Here is an 18,708-nt window from a genome sequence, read left to right on the forward strand (position 1 = left end):
TGTTGAGACAGGTTTTTTCTGTATTGCCCTGGCTGTCCTGGAACTTGATTTGTCTGCCTGGGTGTCGTGCCTTAAGTGCTGGGATTAAAGGCGTGAGCCACTGTCTCCCAGCTGAGCTTATCTTTTTTTTTTTTTTTTAAAAAGTGATTTCTGTGATGAACGTGGCACTAGTTATTAGTTATCACTTGGAACGAAGCAGATATCGGACTTTCATGAGATAAAACCTTTTTTTTTTTTCTTCCTTTCAAAAGCAAGTATGCAGAGGGCCATAGCTCATGGTATGCCAAACATTTTCACCACTTTGGATCAGACTACCAGTTTCCTGACTTAGCCACTTGTGGTACCGAGGACAGCCACTTCTTTGAAGGCTTCATTTCTTTCTCACAAATGAGAACAGGGAGTTCTGATCTGAATGCTGTTAAGTAGTTGTAAAAGCCCGTCCTCCACACACCGCGATATGCTTTCCCCACTCTGCTCCTTTCACTCCGCGCCCTAATCCCGACAGCTAAGGAGATAGGAAAAGGAAGTTCTTTATAAGGACCAGGGCTCCCCTGCCACGTGGCCCTCCGCGGGCCCTTCTGCCCGCAGAGCAAGCGAGCTCCAGGGCCCGACGGAGGAGACGCCGGGTCGCCGTGCATGAGGGAGCGGCAGGCGGAAGCTACGGGCTGCCAAGCCCCGCGGCTCCCGCCCGTCCGGGAGGGGGGTAGGGGCGGGGCGTGCACACGGAAATCCATCGAGGAGGGCGGGTGGGATCTGGGGAGAGCGACTTCCGGTGGCGCAAAGCGTGCCGGGATCAGCTTGCGGCAAACCTCCTTCCCCGGCCCGTAGAGAGACCACCGTTAGCGCCGCTCCTGCTCGCACAGCCTGTTCTCGGCCACACGCTTGGCCGCTGCGGCTCCCGCAGTGTTCGGCCCGGTCCACTTGGTTTCCCAGGCAGCCGGCGTGCGCTCAGCTGCGGCTTCGGCAGACATGTTGTGAGGCGGCGGCGCGGGTGCCTGAAGGATGGTTTGGCCGAGGCGGCTGCAACCGCTGCTGGTGGCGGCGTCCTCGGGAGCTCCGGCTCTGTGAGCTGACCCTGCTCTGTGTCCGCCCAGGACCGCGGCCGGGCGGGTATTCCTCTGTCTTGCGTGCGCTCCCGTGCCGTTTAGGTTCGGTTAGACGACAGCTCCAGTCCGTTTGAGGCGACACGCAGGGTGGTTCTCCAGCCCTGGGAGTGGTGTCCCTAGAGCCCTCAGCCCCCTGACCTTTCCTTCATATTCCCACTAAAATCTCTCACACAGTGGGTGTTCCCTGCCCTCCAGCCCTCCTTCCTGGTTTCTGCACTCTCTTCTCTGAGCTTCCCGGACCCCAACATCCCTCTCCAGGGACAGCTTGTTGAGAAATCTTCGTGGAGTGGTGGACCAGAGGCGAGGAGTTTAAAAGTTGGGGCTTGAAAGACAGGAAGATACGATGGCTTCCTCGTCTGGCAACGATGATGATCTCACTATCCCCAGAGCTGCTATAAATAAGATGATCAAAGAGACTCTTCCTAATGTCCGGGTGGCCAACGATGCCCGAGAGCTGGTAGTGAACTGCTGCACGGAATTCATTCACCTTATATCTTCTGAAGCCAACGAGATTTGTAACAAGTCAGAAAAGAAGACAATTTCACCAGAGCATGTTATACAAGGTAAGCGATTTATGTGGGATTTGGTTTCAACGAAGGTCCAGAGGAACAGTCAAGCTAACAAGAGTAGCCACTTGGCGTCACAGAGCCTTCATTCCACTTCACTAGTAAGTGCAGTTCATGAAAAGTCAAAACTTCATAGAGACAGCTTGTACCTTAAGAAAACACCTATGTAGTATTCTTCTGACATTGTTTTCATCCGGCTAGTGCAAATAAGGAGTGCGGACATTAGGGTCAACAAACATCCGCAACCCCTCACTAGTACAGTTTCCAATCAGGTCTTAAACAACAAGAATTGACTGCCCACAACTAAACTTGGATAATAACAACTGAGAAAGGAAACTCAAAGTTCTCTCTTGGAAAGTTAAATTGTAGAACTTGGAGCATGAGTTGAGTCAGAGAGTGCCTCTTCCTCACCTGTATAGAGGAGAAGATTCATTTTTGAACACAGGGATAGAAAAAACCCCTTGGGCTGGTGACGGAGGTCCAGTGGTGTATCATCTATCTAGCTTGCACAAGGGTCCAAAAAATTGACATGAGTGTGTTCAGTGTTGTAAAGTTAATTGCTTTTCAAAAAGGAAGTATATTTTTGCTTTAAAAACGCTAAGAAGGTGGAGCAGTTATCACCAGGTAACCAGAGCGAGCACCACCTTTTTTCTTTCTGACTCCTTCCAACTATTGATTGTTCTTTGAAGATTATTTGTAAAAGGTGACTGGGGCAGGGCTGGGACTACAGTCCTGGGGCTTGAACGTAGGGCCTGACCCATGCTAGTCAGCATTCTGTCCTAGCCTGTCCTCCTCTCCTGCTGGTCCCCTTTGGATGTGTTTATACATTTATCTTTTATTGAAAAGCACATCTAAAAGTTTCGACAGTTTCTTCCTGATGCTGGAAAGGATTTGCAGTAGGGATTTAGGAGACTATTTTGATGGTCACAGGAAAAGGAGACAAAAGTGCTCTTGGCAAATTTTGGAAAGTACTTTCTGTGGTTTTTCATGAACTCTTAAGAGAAGGTTGCATTCAGTTTGAGACAATCACTTCTGTTTTATAATAATCTATTGGAAATGCGAACAGTTTCTTGATTACTTTTCTTGATTACTTTTATTTAAAGTTAAAATCATACTCGGCAGGTAGTTCTCTACCATTGCCTTTTTATAAAGTTAAGTGTTAAATAATTTTACTTTCCTGTTAATGTCGAATAGAGAACACATGTATTCGTATGGAACATATCCATTTTACACCGTCAATATTGACAAGAAGATCAATTGATTAATTTTGGGTCTTTATCCTGTGCTGATGGTTGATTAAAAATACATCCTGCTGTGATGAGGGTGTCTCTCAAGGCTGAGTACTTAGCATGGCAGAAGTCAATCCCAGTAGGTAGCGGAGCCATGATGGTGTGTGTGTGTGTATGTATATAAATAATCATATTACATACACATATACTTTGCCATTTCAGCACATAGTAGATAACTAAGGAAAAAAACGCAATTTTTTTTTTTTTTTTATTTAGGGCTAGGAAAGGCAAGATGATAATAGGATCCTACTGTGTCTCCTAGCCTGGCCTTAAGTCTCTTCCTGCAGTATCTTGAATACTATAACCACCGTTTCCCTGTTGTTTATTTGACTCTTTTGTGTGTACGTGCTGAACTTAGGGCCTTATGTGTGCTAGGTAAGCACTGTACTGCAGAGCTATATTTCCAGCCGACATACTTGATTCTTAAAACTGGTATTTTTAGAGCCAGGCGTGGTGGCGCATGCCTTTGATCCCAGCACTCGGGAGGCAGAGGCAGACGGATTTCTGAGTTAGAGGCCAGCCTGGTCTACAGAGTGAGTTCCAGGACAGCCAGGGCTATACAGAGTAACCCTGACTCGAAAAACAAAACAAACAAACAAAAAAAACTGGTATTTTTTTCCCTTCTTGTTTGGTTTGCTGAGCGGTAAGAAAAATGGAAGCCAAGTTGTTTTTCTTTTTTTGAGTTTTTAAGTCTTTGAGAAGATATTTAACAAATAGCTCACATTTCCTTTGACTCTTTATGAAGGAATAGAAGATCCGCCTTTGCCAAGCATCAACTTTTTAATGAAAATGGCAGATTTCAGTAGGATTTGCCTAAACATTTGTTTGTAACCACAGAAATGGTGATTGTTCCAAAAATCTGATGACACAATCTGTCTTCCTGGGGGAAGGCTCATTCTTTTCTAGGATATATTTAGAGTTCCAGTTGACATGATTGAAGTGTAGCTGTAGCAAGCCATGTACTAAATAGTTCAACTTTGGAATATGCTAACTTCAGTTTAATGTATGACTTAGAAAGTTACACTGAAAGGCTATTTTCTTCTGTGTGATGATGGCAATCCACTATTAGAAACTGAACTAGCCTGTTGTCATTCACAAATTTACCCTCACCTTGTAATGTTGCCATTAAGTATATAGGAATATCTATAATTTTGCTCAGATTAGTGTAGATTTTACTGCCATCTCATATTATATAATCACCTTGAGTTTTGTTTTGAGAACCTTTCTCTCTTCCCCCATTCCCTTTGGTTGTTTTGTTTGTTTGTTTTGAGACAGGACTGGAACTCACTTTGTAGACCAGAATGGCCTTGAACTCAGAGATCAGCCCATCTCTGCCTTCCAAGTGCTAGGATTAAAGGGATATGCCACCACCACTGCCCAGTTAAACAAAAAAGGTTCATGTTTCTTTCCTTTTCTTTTTTTTTTTTTTTTTTTTGTTTTTCGAGACAGAGTTTCTCTGTGTAGCCCTGGCTGTCCTGGAACTCACTCTGTAGACCAGGCTGGCCTCGAACTCAGAAATCCGCCTGCCTCTGCCTCCCGAGTGCTGGGATCAAAGGCGTGCGCCACCACGCCCAGTCTTTATAGCCTTGGCTGTTCTGGAACTCAGAGATCTGCCTGCCTCTATTTACTCCTGTCCCTACCCCACCCCCGCCCCCTGAGGGTTGGAATTAAAGGTATATGCCACCATACCTGGTTTATTATTTTTCTTAAAATGATCTTCTTTTGAAGATGGCATTAGAAATTGAACCCTGAGCTCCATGCATGTTAGGCAGGTGCTTTGTGTTTACTACGCCCACAGCCTGAGGCTTTTGTTTTTCTCCTTCAACCCCACACTTACTGATGTATTTATTTAGCATTGTGGTAAGAATATAGAAATGATTCTCAGTCCTTAATCCTAGTTTTCTGGGAGTACTGTACCATGGACGCCAGGGGTCTATGTGCCAAGCTGATGAGGGAAAAATCTACTTTGACCTACGTCATCTTGCTGTGTTTAAGTGAAAAATAAGAATTCTTCCCTCCCACAAATAAGGAACCACAGAAAGGAGGGGTTGCTAATTTGTGTGTTGTTTTTTAATCCAAAATGTGTTTGTTAGGATGATTCCTTACTCAGATTAATTCAGGTGCTTTTAGAGCTGTTGCTTCTTGAAGTAGTTTTCTTTTGTCAGCTGTGCTTTTCTGCCTGTGGGCTAACAGGACAGTGGAGCAGCCAGCCTACAAGACAACAATTTGTGCTTGGGTAAAGACAGTAGGGATTTTATAGCATCCTGGGCACTTGACACCATGAAGTAGGAACTGGGGTTTTGCACCGGGTGCTTTCTCCCCTTTTCTTTCTTCTTGTCCTTTAGAGAAGGATGAAGATCTTTTGCCAGAAGCATGTTCTTGCAGGGAGGCCATCACTCCCTGGAAAAGGCTGGTTTGTGTAACTGAAATGGGGCTGCACAGGACTTTTTTCTGTTTTGAGTCTGAAATGCTGACTCTCCTTTATTGGGACATGTGTTTATTAATTACTACACTGGGTATAATGAAGGAAAGAAAAACTTGACTTCTTTCATCATGTCTTTCTGTAACTTAATGGATATATGTTTCCTGCTTACTTTTTTTATATTGGAACAAACTTTGTCATTAACAAGTATATTCCAGATATTTGCCTTTTTGTATCTTATTCAAACCACATGTCACTCTCATAAACATAAATTTTAAAAATTAGGGAAAAGTAAAGGTCCGTGACTTGAAATGTTTTGTAGGCCTTTATAGTACAACCAATTTAAGTATATCTCCAACTAGCTTACAAACAAATGAGACTCAAACTATGGTTATATTAATTTGGCTTTGGCAGTTACTGGGGGTCACCCCTAATCTTCTCTTCTGGCTGCCGGCCTGGCTGCCTCCCCAGTGATGTCCTCCAGATACTTGCTGCTTTTCTTGGCCATGTGCTCATGGCTCCTCTCCCTTCATGGTGGCTTCTCCTCTCTTATTCTGAACTCTCCCAAAGAGGACATACAAAGCTGTAATCATTGAAAAAAACAGACATTTGTATGCTGATAAGGGAAGCAAGATAACACAGATGCAGCAAGATGATGATACAGAATCCATCACACAGAATCCGGATGCAGCATGTTGCTGTGCTTCCCTCCATCCCTCCATCTATATATATATTTTTTTTTCTTTTATTGTTCTTCAATTCCTGCTTCACTTAAGATCTGTCAGATAGATGTTCTGTACTAGAGGGCTGAAAATAGATACTCCAGCATTATAAAGAATATTGAGGACTGTCCAGGTAGACACCTGTCTCTGTCATTTTCTTAATTTTTGGAGTTCTTGAGCTTCCTGCATACTCAAGTAATATTTGTTCCTTCTCTGATCTCTGAAGGGGGTTGAAGACCAGATAGTTACAGTCTCAGAATTAAACTTAAGTTGTTTATCATTTAAAACATGTTCTAGGTTTTAAAAAGTTTTTAGGATGGTAATACAAGTTAAAATAAAAAAATGATTTAGATAAAAAATTGTAAACTCATTAAGATAGGATAGATGATAAAGTACTTTAAGTTGCCAAATGTAAGTGGACTGGACCTTATAAATGTATATCGTGCCTTGTAGTCTTCATAATTGTTATAATTCAACTTTTACTTAAAAGTAAGAGACTTTTATTAGACTAAAAAGGGGAAGTTTAGGGAGATCATTTTGCGTATTCTATGGATGCCTTTCCTGTCAATTAAAAAGCTTATGGCTTAGGAGGAAATAGAGGTGGGACACTGGGAGGAGAAAGAATTCTGGGAGGGAAGGAGGGTAGGGAGAAGCCCTAGAAGAGGTGAGGAGACATCTCATGTTACCTAACATAGGAAGCATAGGTAACCAGCCACACGGCAAAATGTGGTTAAAATAAATGGGTTTTCTTTCATTATCATCTAGTCAGAGTAAAGCCTAGCTATATGGCTAAGGTATTTGTTAATATAATCTGAGTCTTATTTCTGGGAGCACAGGGCTGGGAGGCAGAACTGGGGATTAATTACAATAGGCTTTAATCTGTAGTCAAGTATTAAGGAAGTAGATGGATATGGGACTAGAGAGATTGCTCAGAGGTTAAGAGCACGACGCAGCTCTTGCAGAGGGGTTGGGGTTCCCACATGCCCATTAGATGCTTCACAACTGCCTTTAACTCCAGCTCCTGGGGATCCTGTGCCCTCATCTAGCCTCTGTGGGTACTACACTCACATGTACAGATCTCCCTCTGACCGCCTCTTTCTCCACCCCCTCATTCATACACACACAAATAAAACTTAATAATGGTTGATAAAAATATTTTGTCTTAGCCACTCAGACAATTGCTAAATAATTGTGAAATATGTAACATTAGAAAACAATAGTCTTTATCTCCCAAAAGGAAACTAACACAAAAAATAAGTGCTCCCTATGTGAGAGAAAGCTATATTTTCTTCACCTTTTCATACTTTGATTTCTGTAGCACTAGAAAGTTTGGGCTTTGGCTCTTACATCAGTGAAGTAAAAGAAGTCTTACAAGAATGCAAGACAGTAGCATTAAAAAGAAGAAAGGCCAGTTCTCGTTTGGAAAACCTTGGCATTCCTGAAGAAGAATTATTGAGACAGCAACAGGAATTATTTGCAAAAGTAAGTAATATGTTTTGAATTATTTTCATTAGAAATCTACTAAAATTAGTGTTGTTGTTTTTTTAATCACTTCATAAATCAACATACCTAGAGGATTCTTTATCCAGCTCGCTGGTTATTACAAAGTCAGATATTAGAACTTGGCCAGTTTGACTTTGGTTTATTAAATGGTTGCAACAACCAGTTTTTTGAAGAGAATAATTCCAAATACCTCTTGGATTTTATCCCGCCCTCCCCCCCCGCCCCCCCCAGAATGATCATTTAAAAGCATGAAAATGCACTTGGACATCTTTATTATGAGTGGAATACAGGGAAAACCTGGTTAACATTTCTGTATCAAGGTGTTGCCTCAAACTGGTTTTGAATTTATAATCCTCTTGCCCATTAAGTACTACGATAAAAGAAACATACCACCAAGCTTCAGTGCATTTGAGCCGTAACATTACTAGGCACAAGATCCAAGTAGCATTTAATTGGGGGTAGAAAGAGTTCTGGTTAACTAGGAATACTGCTCTTCTGGAGGACCTGTGTTAGGTCCCAGCACTCACAGTGGGAGGCTCCTCTGAGGGCACCAGTACTCCTTGCACATAGCTCCTACAGACACATAAATGTACATATGTAATTAAATTAATAAGAGAAAAACATTTTCCAATATTTATTGAGTTCTGACCATTTGTTAATCACATTACCATGCAATTTGTATATATTAGCTCATTTAATCCTCATTAGAATCTATAAAATGAAGCCGTGTGTGGTGGCACACGCTTTTAATCCCAGCACTCGGGAGGCAGAGGCAGGTGGATTTCTGAGTTCAAGGCCAGCCTGGTCTACAAAGTGAGTTCCAGGACAGCCAGAGCTATACAGAGAAACCCTGTCTCAAAAAACCAAAAAAAAAAAAAAAAAAAGAATCTATAAGATGGGGGCTGGAGAGATGCCTCAGCCATTAAGAGCACTGACTGCTGTTCCAGAGGTCCTGAGTTCAATTCCCAGCAACCACATGGTGGCTCACAACCATCTGTAATGTGATCTAATGCCCTCTTCTGGTGTGTCTGAAGACATAAAATAGTCTATAGGATGGGTTGGCAAGATGGCTCAGCAGATAAAGGTGCTTGCTTGCTATTTCTGGAATTTTCCACTTAATATTTTGGTTGATTCCAGGTAACAGAAATTATGAAAAGTGAAACTGCATATGGGGAGACCACTGTACTGTTCCAAGTACATCTGCTTTGCTACCTGAAACCCTCTTTAGATTCTGCTTCCATTAGGGGCTAGTGTAAGTCACTGGGCCTTGCTTCCCTTCTTTGCTCTTCCAGTTCCTTTCACCAATCCAGGAACAATTACTTATTAGGTCCTTTGAGACAGGATTTCATTTGGAGCCTAGGCTGCCTCTGTCTTCCAGTGCTGGCATTATAAGTGTCTGCCATCACACCCAGTGTCCAGAAACATTTTTGCGCTGGCTGTACCAGTTTGTCCTGTAGTAGCAACAGAATCCAGTTTGCAGTTTTCTCTGTTCCAGAACCAGCCTGAACCTGTACCCTCCTGGGTGTGGGTCCCCACAGGTGGGTTTCCATGCTTTCATACTTTAGTGAATACACCTGCTCTCTGGAGTCTGAGTTCAGTTCCATCAAGTTCCTTTAAGCTTAAGTTTAAATGCTCCAGCCTCTTCTTTTGTTTCCAGCTTAGATTTATGATGGCTGCTTATACTTGGCATCTCCTTGATATCTTAGTGTTCTTTTGCTTTTTTAGTTACCTGTTACCAATTTTATATTTGGCTAACATCTTTTTAGTTATTTAGATTGGTTCCCAGAACTGATGTTAATTCTCTTGCCTGATTTAACCTTGACAAGTGTAGGAAGGAGAAAAAAGTATTTCAGTTTTATTTGAAATAAGTGTACAGTTTAAACAGTAAGTGAAATTTAGGAAATTTTAGGTAGGTTGGATAAAAAGAAGAAAGACAATGAAAATGCAAAAGTATAGTATACATTTGCGAAACATTTTATGTTCTAGGTTTCTTTTTAAGCATGAGGGTAGAAAATTGTAATGAGAACTCAGAAGAAAATATCAGAGTAACTGTTGTATTCTCTGTGGTATTTTGCCCTAACTGTACTGGAGACATTTTAAACCACCAAAATTATGTTTATATGAAAATTATAATTGAAGGAACAGAAAAGAAGTAAGACAGAAAATAGTGCCAAAGAGAGACCAATGCTATTTTTTTTCCTAATCAACCTTGTTAGTTTGTTTGGGACAGGGGTTCCCCTGTAGCCCTGGCTGTCCAGCTCAATCTGTAGACCAAGCTGGTCTCAAACTCAGATCTGTCTGCTTCTGTCTCGCAGTGCTGGGACTAAAGGCGTGTAGTGTATCACCCAGCTCTGTCAACCTTTAAAAAAAAAATTTATGTGTGTTGGTGTTAATTGCATGCAAGTCTATATACCATATGTGTACATTACTTTCAGAGGCCAGAAGAAGGTATTGGATCCCTTGGAAGTGGAGATAACAGAAAGCTGTGATCGCCCATGTGGGTGCTAGAAATCAAACCTGATCCTCTGTAGGAGAACCCAGTATCCTAACTGCTGAGCCCACTCTCCAGCCTCTATTAACCTTTCAGTTTCTTCAGTTGAACTAAAAATATTAAAGTTATTGTTTTCTCGATATGTCATAATTACATAGTGCTTGGAGAATATCTACCTTTAATGATTAAGTCTGTTAGTTGATTTAATTTATATTTTACTAGAATGTATACATTTGCTTTTATGTTTTTAATTCTTAGGCTAGACAGCAACAAGCAGAATTGGCCCAACAGGAATGGCTTCAAATGCAGCAAGCAGCTCAGCAAGCCCAGCTGGCTGCAGCCTCGGCCAGCGCATCCAATCAAGCAGGATCTTCACAAGACGAAGAAGATGACGATGATATCTGACAGTCATCACCTGGGCTTTTAAGAAAACAGTGAAAGATATGCCTGTCTGTAATTTTGTATGCATCTTGGTGGACTTACCATTGGTATTCTAGAGACATCTGTTGTCTGGTTTCAACTACTGTGCTATACATGTAAAACTGTCTCTTTGAAAATTTAAGGTTAAGTATAATATCATCTTTGAATTTGTAATGGTGTTTCTGGAATCTTAGACCAGTGTGAACCCTTTATTTGGTCAATAAACAGTGTTACAGAAAACTTCAGGTTTATAAAAATACAGTGAAATTTATAGAGATCTCTTAATCTGTATTTGTATTTTCTCTGCCCTTATAACTGAACTAAAACTGAGAATTTATATAGAGATGGGACATGATATGATGCAGAACACATTGAATCAGGTTGGTGAAAAAGTTCAGTTCTATATAATATCTAAGTTTTTTGTCTTTTAAAGTGAGTATATATGCAGGCAACAATTATATATGCTCAAATAAATATACTTGTTTAGAGGAAATCTCAAATAAGACATTCAATAACTAGGAAAGAAATGGACTCACTAGTAGTTGTATAAATTTGGTGAGTTATATTTTTGATTTTGTTACTGTTTTGTGTAACAGTGAAGACTGGTTTTATTATAGTATAATTTATCTTGAACTACACTATGCCATTTCAGAGACTGGCTAATCTTGAAGATTGTCACAATTCTTACTGTTTCACTCTAGTTCAGTAATTGTTCATAGTCCTAGTTGTTTAGTCCATTTCCTGAGTGTATAGGTGGGACTTGTGAGACAGTTGCTTGGGTTCTGTTAGTTTAACTGAGGTTGCTGGATATTCAAGCCTTTGCTAGGAGAAATAAACGAAAGCTAATGAACATGTTTGCTATGAAAAAGGGCTTTAAATTCTTATTTAACATGTAGTGTACTTATTGTTTGGTTTTAGTGTAGCATTTACATTTTCTTAACTAGGTGGCCTAAAGAATCCAATGCTAAACTTTTGATAATGACATCATTGTCCCCGTCATCATAATTTAGTGGTAGCTTTAAAAGTTTTGTGTTTGCTTAAAAAAGTGTCATAACTGACCAGCCCTATATGAAGTGTTAACTTGCTTGTTAAAAGGAAGCAGCTTTAATTTGGTTCCAGTGCATAAAGTGTGGTAGTGTTTGAGAGGGATCCAGTGTATTTGGTGAAATGGCATATTACTTATATTTTGGAAATAGAAAAATGCCACCTAAGATGATAAGTCATTAAGTTCTTATGTCAGTTGCCAAGCCATTTAAATCTCTGTATTCACCAAGCCCCAGAAGAGATTCTAGCTGCTAGGATTTCAATTTTGAAAGCTAAAAAATGTTTATAAGTATTAGATTTCTTAATATTCATATTTTTGAGTTTTAGAAGGGAAATTTATATGCATATTGTTATGCATTTATCAGATATTCTTCCCCCATATAACAAAAAGGGTAGTAATTTTGCTGACTGTTTTATGTTGAAGTTATTTCAAGGTATTTCATGGATATGCCCATGACATGTTTGGAAAAAATAGAAGGAATCGTTTTTTTTTTCAAAAAGGTTAAGTACCAAAGGTAGGTAGTTTAGTCTACAGAAATAAGTTAGTCACTTTTGGCTTTTCTAATTTGTACTGTAACATTCTTTTTTTTTGTTTTAAATATATGTTTCTCAAGTAAACAATTTAGGTAATTTTCCATACCTTTTTCTTTCTGATGCAGACTTCAGGTTAATTAATATTTTACTGCATCTGATGATGTATTATATGTTTGAAGCCTAGTGACTTAATTTTGATGTTCTTGTGATTTCATATGTTGTATTCTTCAAGCAATAAAATTCTGATGTGTTTTATAAATTGTTTTTATATTTAATGATTATAGGGCAATTTCTGTTTCCATTTTCACTACTTTGGAAAACGTTAAACCCAAAAGGCATTGGTTGTAGTGTGTAGTGCCCCTTATCATTAGTTCACTGCTATTTCAGAAACCAGTTTTGCTTGTTTTTGTAATGTCCAGGTACAGGAACAGCAACGCTTATTAAGCAGTATCTTGTTATTAGCATTTAAAAGTCACAACTATTTGTTGCAATAGTCATTAGAATGGTTTAGTCTTCAAGATACAAAATCCCTATTTTTTGAGAAATAGTTATTTAGTAAATATTTTCTCATCTCAAATAGATATTTTTCCCCCAGCAGATTAGAAGATCGATATACTAAAAGGTCCTATTTATTTATTTATTTATTTGTAAGACAGGATCTTGCTTGCTTAGCAAGCCCAAGTGGCTTCATAGTAGCAATCTCTTCTTGCCTTAGCCTTCCAGGCACTGGTGTTGTACATCTGTGCCACCACACATTACCAAAAGGGGAACTATTTTTAAAACTTTGTATACCATATCTGCAGAAGAGGGCACAGATTAAAGTTTCACAAACTAAACATAGCCCTCAGGTAAAAACACAAGACATTGTAAGAAAAATTGAAGTCTTTGCGCCTGTCTTTTTTTTTTTTTAATGTGTCTATATGGGTGTTTTCTATATAGTTATATCTCTGTACCACTTGTGTATTGGTTGTTCAGGAGAATGTCAGATTCTTAGAACAGAATTACAGCAGGTCGTGAACCACCATGTAGATGCTGGGAACCAAACCTAGGTATTTTGGGAGAACAGCAAGTGTGCTTAACTAAGGAGCCATCTCTCCAGTTGCAGAACTTTATTTTTTTCTATTTAGACATGGTCTTAGTATATATAGCCCAGGATGGACTTGAACTTACAAGAGAACTGTTTGTATCTGCCTTATTACTGCTGTGATTAAGGGCATGCACCACCCTGCCTGCCTGGTTTCTACCCCTGTTTTTAACAGTCCCCTTCTTCCAACAAGAGATTTATTCTATAATTTTATCAATCTGAAGTCCCAATCAGTTTCATTAGTTCAAAATTAAGTTACCAGCAGAACTGGTTCTTTCTACAGGTAGGTGATGGGAGTCTTTCAACTTGTAACTTCCTCATTCTTTACTAATGGCTCCTCCACATCAGAAGCCTGTTTTGGTCTCCGTGCCACGTTCTCTTTATAGTCAGATCTTCCTCTACCTCTTTAAATTCCAAGATAATTCTCCACTTACAAGATCCTTTTTTTTAAAAAATTTATTTATTTATTTATTTATTATGTGTAAGTACACTGTAGCTGTCTTCAGACACTCCAGAAGAGGGCGTCAGATCTTGTTACAGATGGTTGTGAGCCACCATGTGGTTGCTGGGATTTGAACTCTGGACCTTCAGAGGAGCAGTCGGGTGCTCTTAACCACTGAGCCATATCACCAGCCTCCGCACTTACAAGATCCTTAATTACATATGCAAAGTCTCTTCCCACATAAAGTGATATTAACAGACTCTAGAGATTAGAGCCTTTCTTTCTTTCTTTCTTGATTTCTTGATTTCTCTCTTCCTTTCTTTCTTTTTCTTTTGGGAGGCTGTCTTGTGTGTTATATTTTTCAGCATCCTTAGCTTAGCTCTAATGGTTAGCACCCCTTCTAATATCACCTTCACTGGGACAACACCAAGATACCTATAAGCTGCTACATACCCCTCTGGAAAGAGAGAAAAGGGTTTAAGTTTACTCCTACCTTGTAAGTGCTGAGATTACAGATGTGTGCCACTACTTTTGACTACTTTTTTTCCTTTAAAATGGAGGCCATAGCTGGGCGTGGTGGCGCACACTTTTAATCCCAGCACTTGGGAGGCAGAGGCAGGCAGATTTCTGAGTTCGAGGCCAGCCTGGTCTACAGAGTGAATTCCAGGACAGCCAGGACTGCACAGGGAAACCCTGTCTCGAAAAACCAAAAAAATTAAAAATAAAATGGAGGCCAACTGGGCCTAGTGGATCAAATTTGTAATTCCACTTCCTGAGACTGAGGATTGAGACAAGAGGATCACTATGAGTTCAAGGCTAACCTGAACTACGTACTTACAAGTCAGCCCAGGCTACAGTGATACCAGTCTCATAAAAAGCCAAAATGAATAACATTAAATTATAAGAACCCTGTGTTTCATATCCCAGTAATAAGCTTACTTTCAGATAAGTAGAGAACGTGATCTGGTCACTGTGGGATCTTATTTATGACTATAATTGAGGGTGACATTCTCAAGAGAGTACTATTTCCAGCTTTACCGTAGGAATTCCTGTACTGTATTCTATGTGTTTCAGGGATGTCATGAAGATAGGAACTAAACAACTCAAAATTGCTTCTGGCAGTCACTGAACCTATCCAGATTCACCAAGCATATATAAACAATACATACTGCTGAGATTCATTTCAGAACAGTTGAGCTGCTTAGAAGAGGCTCATACTAAGCTTCTGGGAGAGGCAAAGACAAGACAAGCATCCTGAAAAGAGCAGAGAGCAGCCAAAGTGTAGTAGTTGGTCTGTACCAATGTAAAATTATTTGTCTTGTTGATGTTCTTTTGTCTAAAAGTGGGTTCAGTAATTAACCCATTTATCCTATTATTCCTGTATCTCCCCTTATCTTATATCATAGAAAGCAAATAGAATTCCCTCGTCGTATTTTTTTCAGGAACGATTTGTAATCCCCAACAAGGCAAAATTCTCTTCATTAAACATTTTTTTCTAAAGGTAGCTCCATCTGAACCAGCCAACAAAATATCATCCATTTAATGATAAATTATGGATTGAGGAAATTGTTGACAAACTAGTTGTAAAGGCTGTTGTACAAAATTTGGCATAAAGTAAGGCTATTCAATATCTCCTGTGGCAACAATTTCCAATAATATCTCTTTATTCAACAACCATTACTATATGTAGGTATCGAGGAAGCAAACTTTTCTCTATTTTGTTCTTATAAAATAATGATGAAAATACAATCTCTTAAATCAATCGCTATAATAGGCCATGCCTTAGGTACCAATAAAGGCAATGGGATTCCATACTGTAAAGAGCCCATTGGCTACTGATTGTTTTCATATGTCAATATCATCTATTTGCCAGCTTTATTTTTAATGACAAATACAGAATTCCAAGGGTTGGGGGCTCCAAGGGTGGTGTTGAGCATCCAGCAGTTCTTTTTTTTTTTTTTTTTTTTTTTTTTTTTTTTGGTTTTTCGAGACAGGGTTTTTCTGTGTAGCCCTGGCTGTCCTGGAACTCACTTTGTAGACCAGGCTGGCCTCGAACTCAGAAATCCGCCTGCCTCTGCCTCCCGAGTGCTGGGATTAAAGGCGTGCGCCACCACGCCCGGCTTTTTTTTTTTTTTTTTTTTTTTTTTATCCAGCAGTTCTTGCACTAGCTGTTCTAGAGCTGGCAATTGTTCTCCCTCATAGGCCATTGTTCTATCCAAACAGGTTGGTCAGTCCACCTTAGTGAAAGGGCTGTTCGTGTTTTATTAGCAGTGTCTCCTCCATTTATTGTTGAAGAGCCAGCCTTTGCTGTGTCCTGTTTATGAACAACTTGGACAGCCTGTGACGTTCTTGATAAGATTTTTTAATACCTTCATCAGCAACAACTCTTATAGCTTGTCCCTTAAGTTGGTAATCTGTGCTTCTCATTGTTGCAATAGATCTCTTTCCTAAAAAATTCATGGCCATATCAGCCACATATGGCATTAATTTTCCTATTGACCTTCATGCCTTATACATTTAAATAATTTTGTACTTTTCTTTATCTGGTATAATCCTCCAACCCCTAGAAATTGTATATCTACCTTCTGAAGAGACTAATTTTGAGGCTAAGATTGTGGTTATACTATTGTTACATCTGCTCCAGTGCCTACCAAATCTTCAATCTAACCTTTAGTTTTAGCCTCTGACAATTTAGAGACGTTTGTCAACTTCTAATTGTTTCTTGATCTCTCCTGAGTTTTATGTTTTATCTGTTGAATCATCACTGACCTTAATATCTGGATTAATGTTTATATCCAGAGCAGCATACTTTAATTGTTCTGTGGATGAGTATCTCCACTGCTGACTTGAAAGGGTTGATCTGAATTTAATATTGAGGTCTATAAGAACCACCCACTTCTGGGAGTTTCCTGACAAGAGGTTACATTGTCCCTTGTTGATCTACATTCATTAGTCCAATGTTGGCCTTTACCACCACTTTTGCATATTCCAGAAGGCTGAGGCCTTCTTTTGGAACCATTCTGGCTCTGTTTACAATTCTTTTTAAAATGACCTTGCTCACCACAATTAAAGTATTTGGCATTTTGGATTTTTTCAAAACATTTTTGATCACTTGTCCTAATAAAGTCATATCATATGAATGAAATCCAATGCCATATTTCTAATTCAGTCTTCTATTGGTGCTGATCTTGTCTTTATGGGCCTGATCACCCTTTTACATTCAGAATTAGCATTTTCAAAAGCTTAAGATTCAATTAGTGCTTTCCTAACTGTTAGATCTGATACATTTCTTTCTATAGCTAAAGTCAATCTTTGTTTTAAAAAGAAGGTTGGTGAATGTTTCTTCTGGTCCTTGCATAATCTGAGTAAATGGTTCAAGTCCTTTTCCTGTTTCTTCACCCTTGTCTCAGGCATTTAAAGCTTCCATGTGGCACAATGCCAAGGCTGCTTCATCATATACAACTTGCATCTGGACTTTGGCATATAGCAGCTGATCTTGAGGAATACTAATACCTCTGGCCTTATTTCTCTGATGTATCTCCCTAGCCCCTTCTCTCTACCATAAACACACTGCCATTGTGTACCAGGCCCTAATATTGTTCCTCCAATGGCCAGGCTCTGCCCATACGATACTTTAACTGCCTTAACTACTGGATCCAACCCCTCCAGACACAGGCAGCCAAGCTCTACCCTACAGAGTAAGAAGCCCAAGCTCAGGACTTGAAAACCCATCAATTCCCACCTTGGAAATCTCTACTCCAGAAAGCTCTTCCTCCAAGAAATCCTATATAAACCATGTCTTTTGCTCAGTCCTTTGCTGCTGCTTGCCTTGATTTTCCCTTCATAATAAATTCACTTGTGTGAGGTTTGTTGCGTGTTATGACTTTGTGGTATTTCTTGGCTTCTGACTTACAGGATGCTTTCCCCCTTTATAGATCTACACTTGCATTGGGGGAAGCCTTTCCCCTCAGAGCTATAACATTTACAAACTCGACTTTTTAAATTTTTATTTTGCTTGACAAAAACAGCCCTACTCTCCATCAGATGTATTTAGAAACATTGTAGTTAAAATGGCATGGATGCTAATAAATGATCCAAAAGAAAACTGTTTTGTTTCATAAAAATAGTAAAATGCTTGATGAAGAAGATAAAGAACTTAAAACCTAGTCTTCTGTTTTAATAATACATCTGGTGCCTTGCAGCAGAAAAAACAAAACCCAACCAAACAAAAACAAGCAAACAAATGAAAAACAGGAATAACCAAGACCAAAACTGTGTAAGAAACAAGGTATCATAAATTTCTAACACTATGTTCAAATTATTTCAAGGGGTGAAAAGACAACTCAAATCCTGAAAATTACCTTGATAGCACTTATCTACTTTACCATTTTTTAATTTTATTTTATTTTACTTTTTGGTTTTTCAAGACAGGGTTTCTCTGTGTAGCCCTGGCTCTTCTGGAACTCACTTTGTAGACCAAGCTGGCCTCGAACTCAGAAATCCGCCTGCCTCTGCCTTCCAAGTGCTCAGATTAAAGGTGTGCGCCACCACTGCCCAGCACCATTTTTTTAAGCTATAAAGAATATAACACTAGTCAAATATGTCAAATAGTTGATAGTGGGTTTATTTAAGAAATTTAACTCAGTCCACAGTTGCAGGTGGGTATTTTAATTAGTTTTATACAAAGTAAATAACTTTAGAAATTCATTAAGTATATATACGCTGTCTTTGGGAAATTATTTATTCTTAAATGAATGCATACACTCTAGTAAGCAACAATCAAACCTTCTTAGAGGAACATACTCCTTCCAATCTGAATGTTAGCCCCAGATGACTGAACTGCCAGGAAGATTGTAGGACTTCAATCTAACAAAAGGCCTTCCACAGCTGGGCATGGTGGGAGGCAGGGGCAGGCGGATTTCTGAGTTCAAGGCCAGTCTGGTCTACAAAGTGAGTTCCAGGACAACCAGGGCTATACAGAGAAACCCTGACTCGAAAAACCAAAAAAAAAAAAAAAAAAAAGAAAGAAAGAAAAAAAAAAGGCCTTCCACTAAAAAACAAAGGCATACCATTGGTTCTTAAGGT

General features: G+C 39.6%; 1 protein-coding gene across 1 annotated transcript; it reads left to right on the forward strand.

The window, feature by feature from the left end:
* Positions 1-768: 768 nt before the first annotated feature.
* Dr1 (down-regulator of transcription 1) lies at positions 769-12,356 on the forward strand. Its single transcript, XM_021163663.2, has 3 exons — positions 769-1,669; positions 7,424-7,587; positions 10,358-12,356. Exons 1-3 carry the CDS (start codon positions 1,450-1,452, stop codon positions 10,502-10,504), a joined length of 531 nt encoding a protein of 176 aa, XP_021019322.1. The 5' UTR covers positions 769-1,449; the 3' UTR covers positions 10,505-12,356.
* The last annotated feature ends 6,352 nt before the right edge of the window (positions 12,357-18,708 follow it).

The sequence above is a fragment of the Mus caroli genome, unplaced genomic scaffold (genome assembly GCF_978045245.1).
Source record: "Mus caroli unplaced genomic scaffold, Mus_caroli_1 scaffold_4, whole genome shotgun sequence".
NCBI lineage: Eukaryota > Metazoa > Chordata > Mammalia > Rodentia > Muridae > Mus > Mus caroli.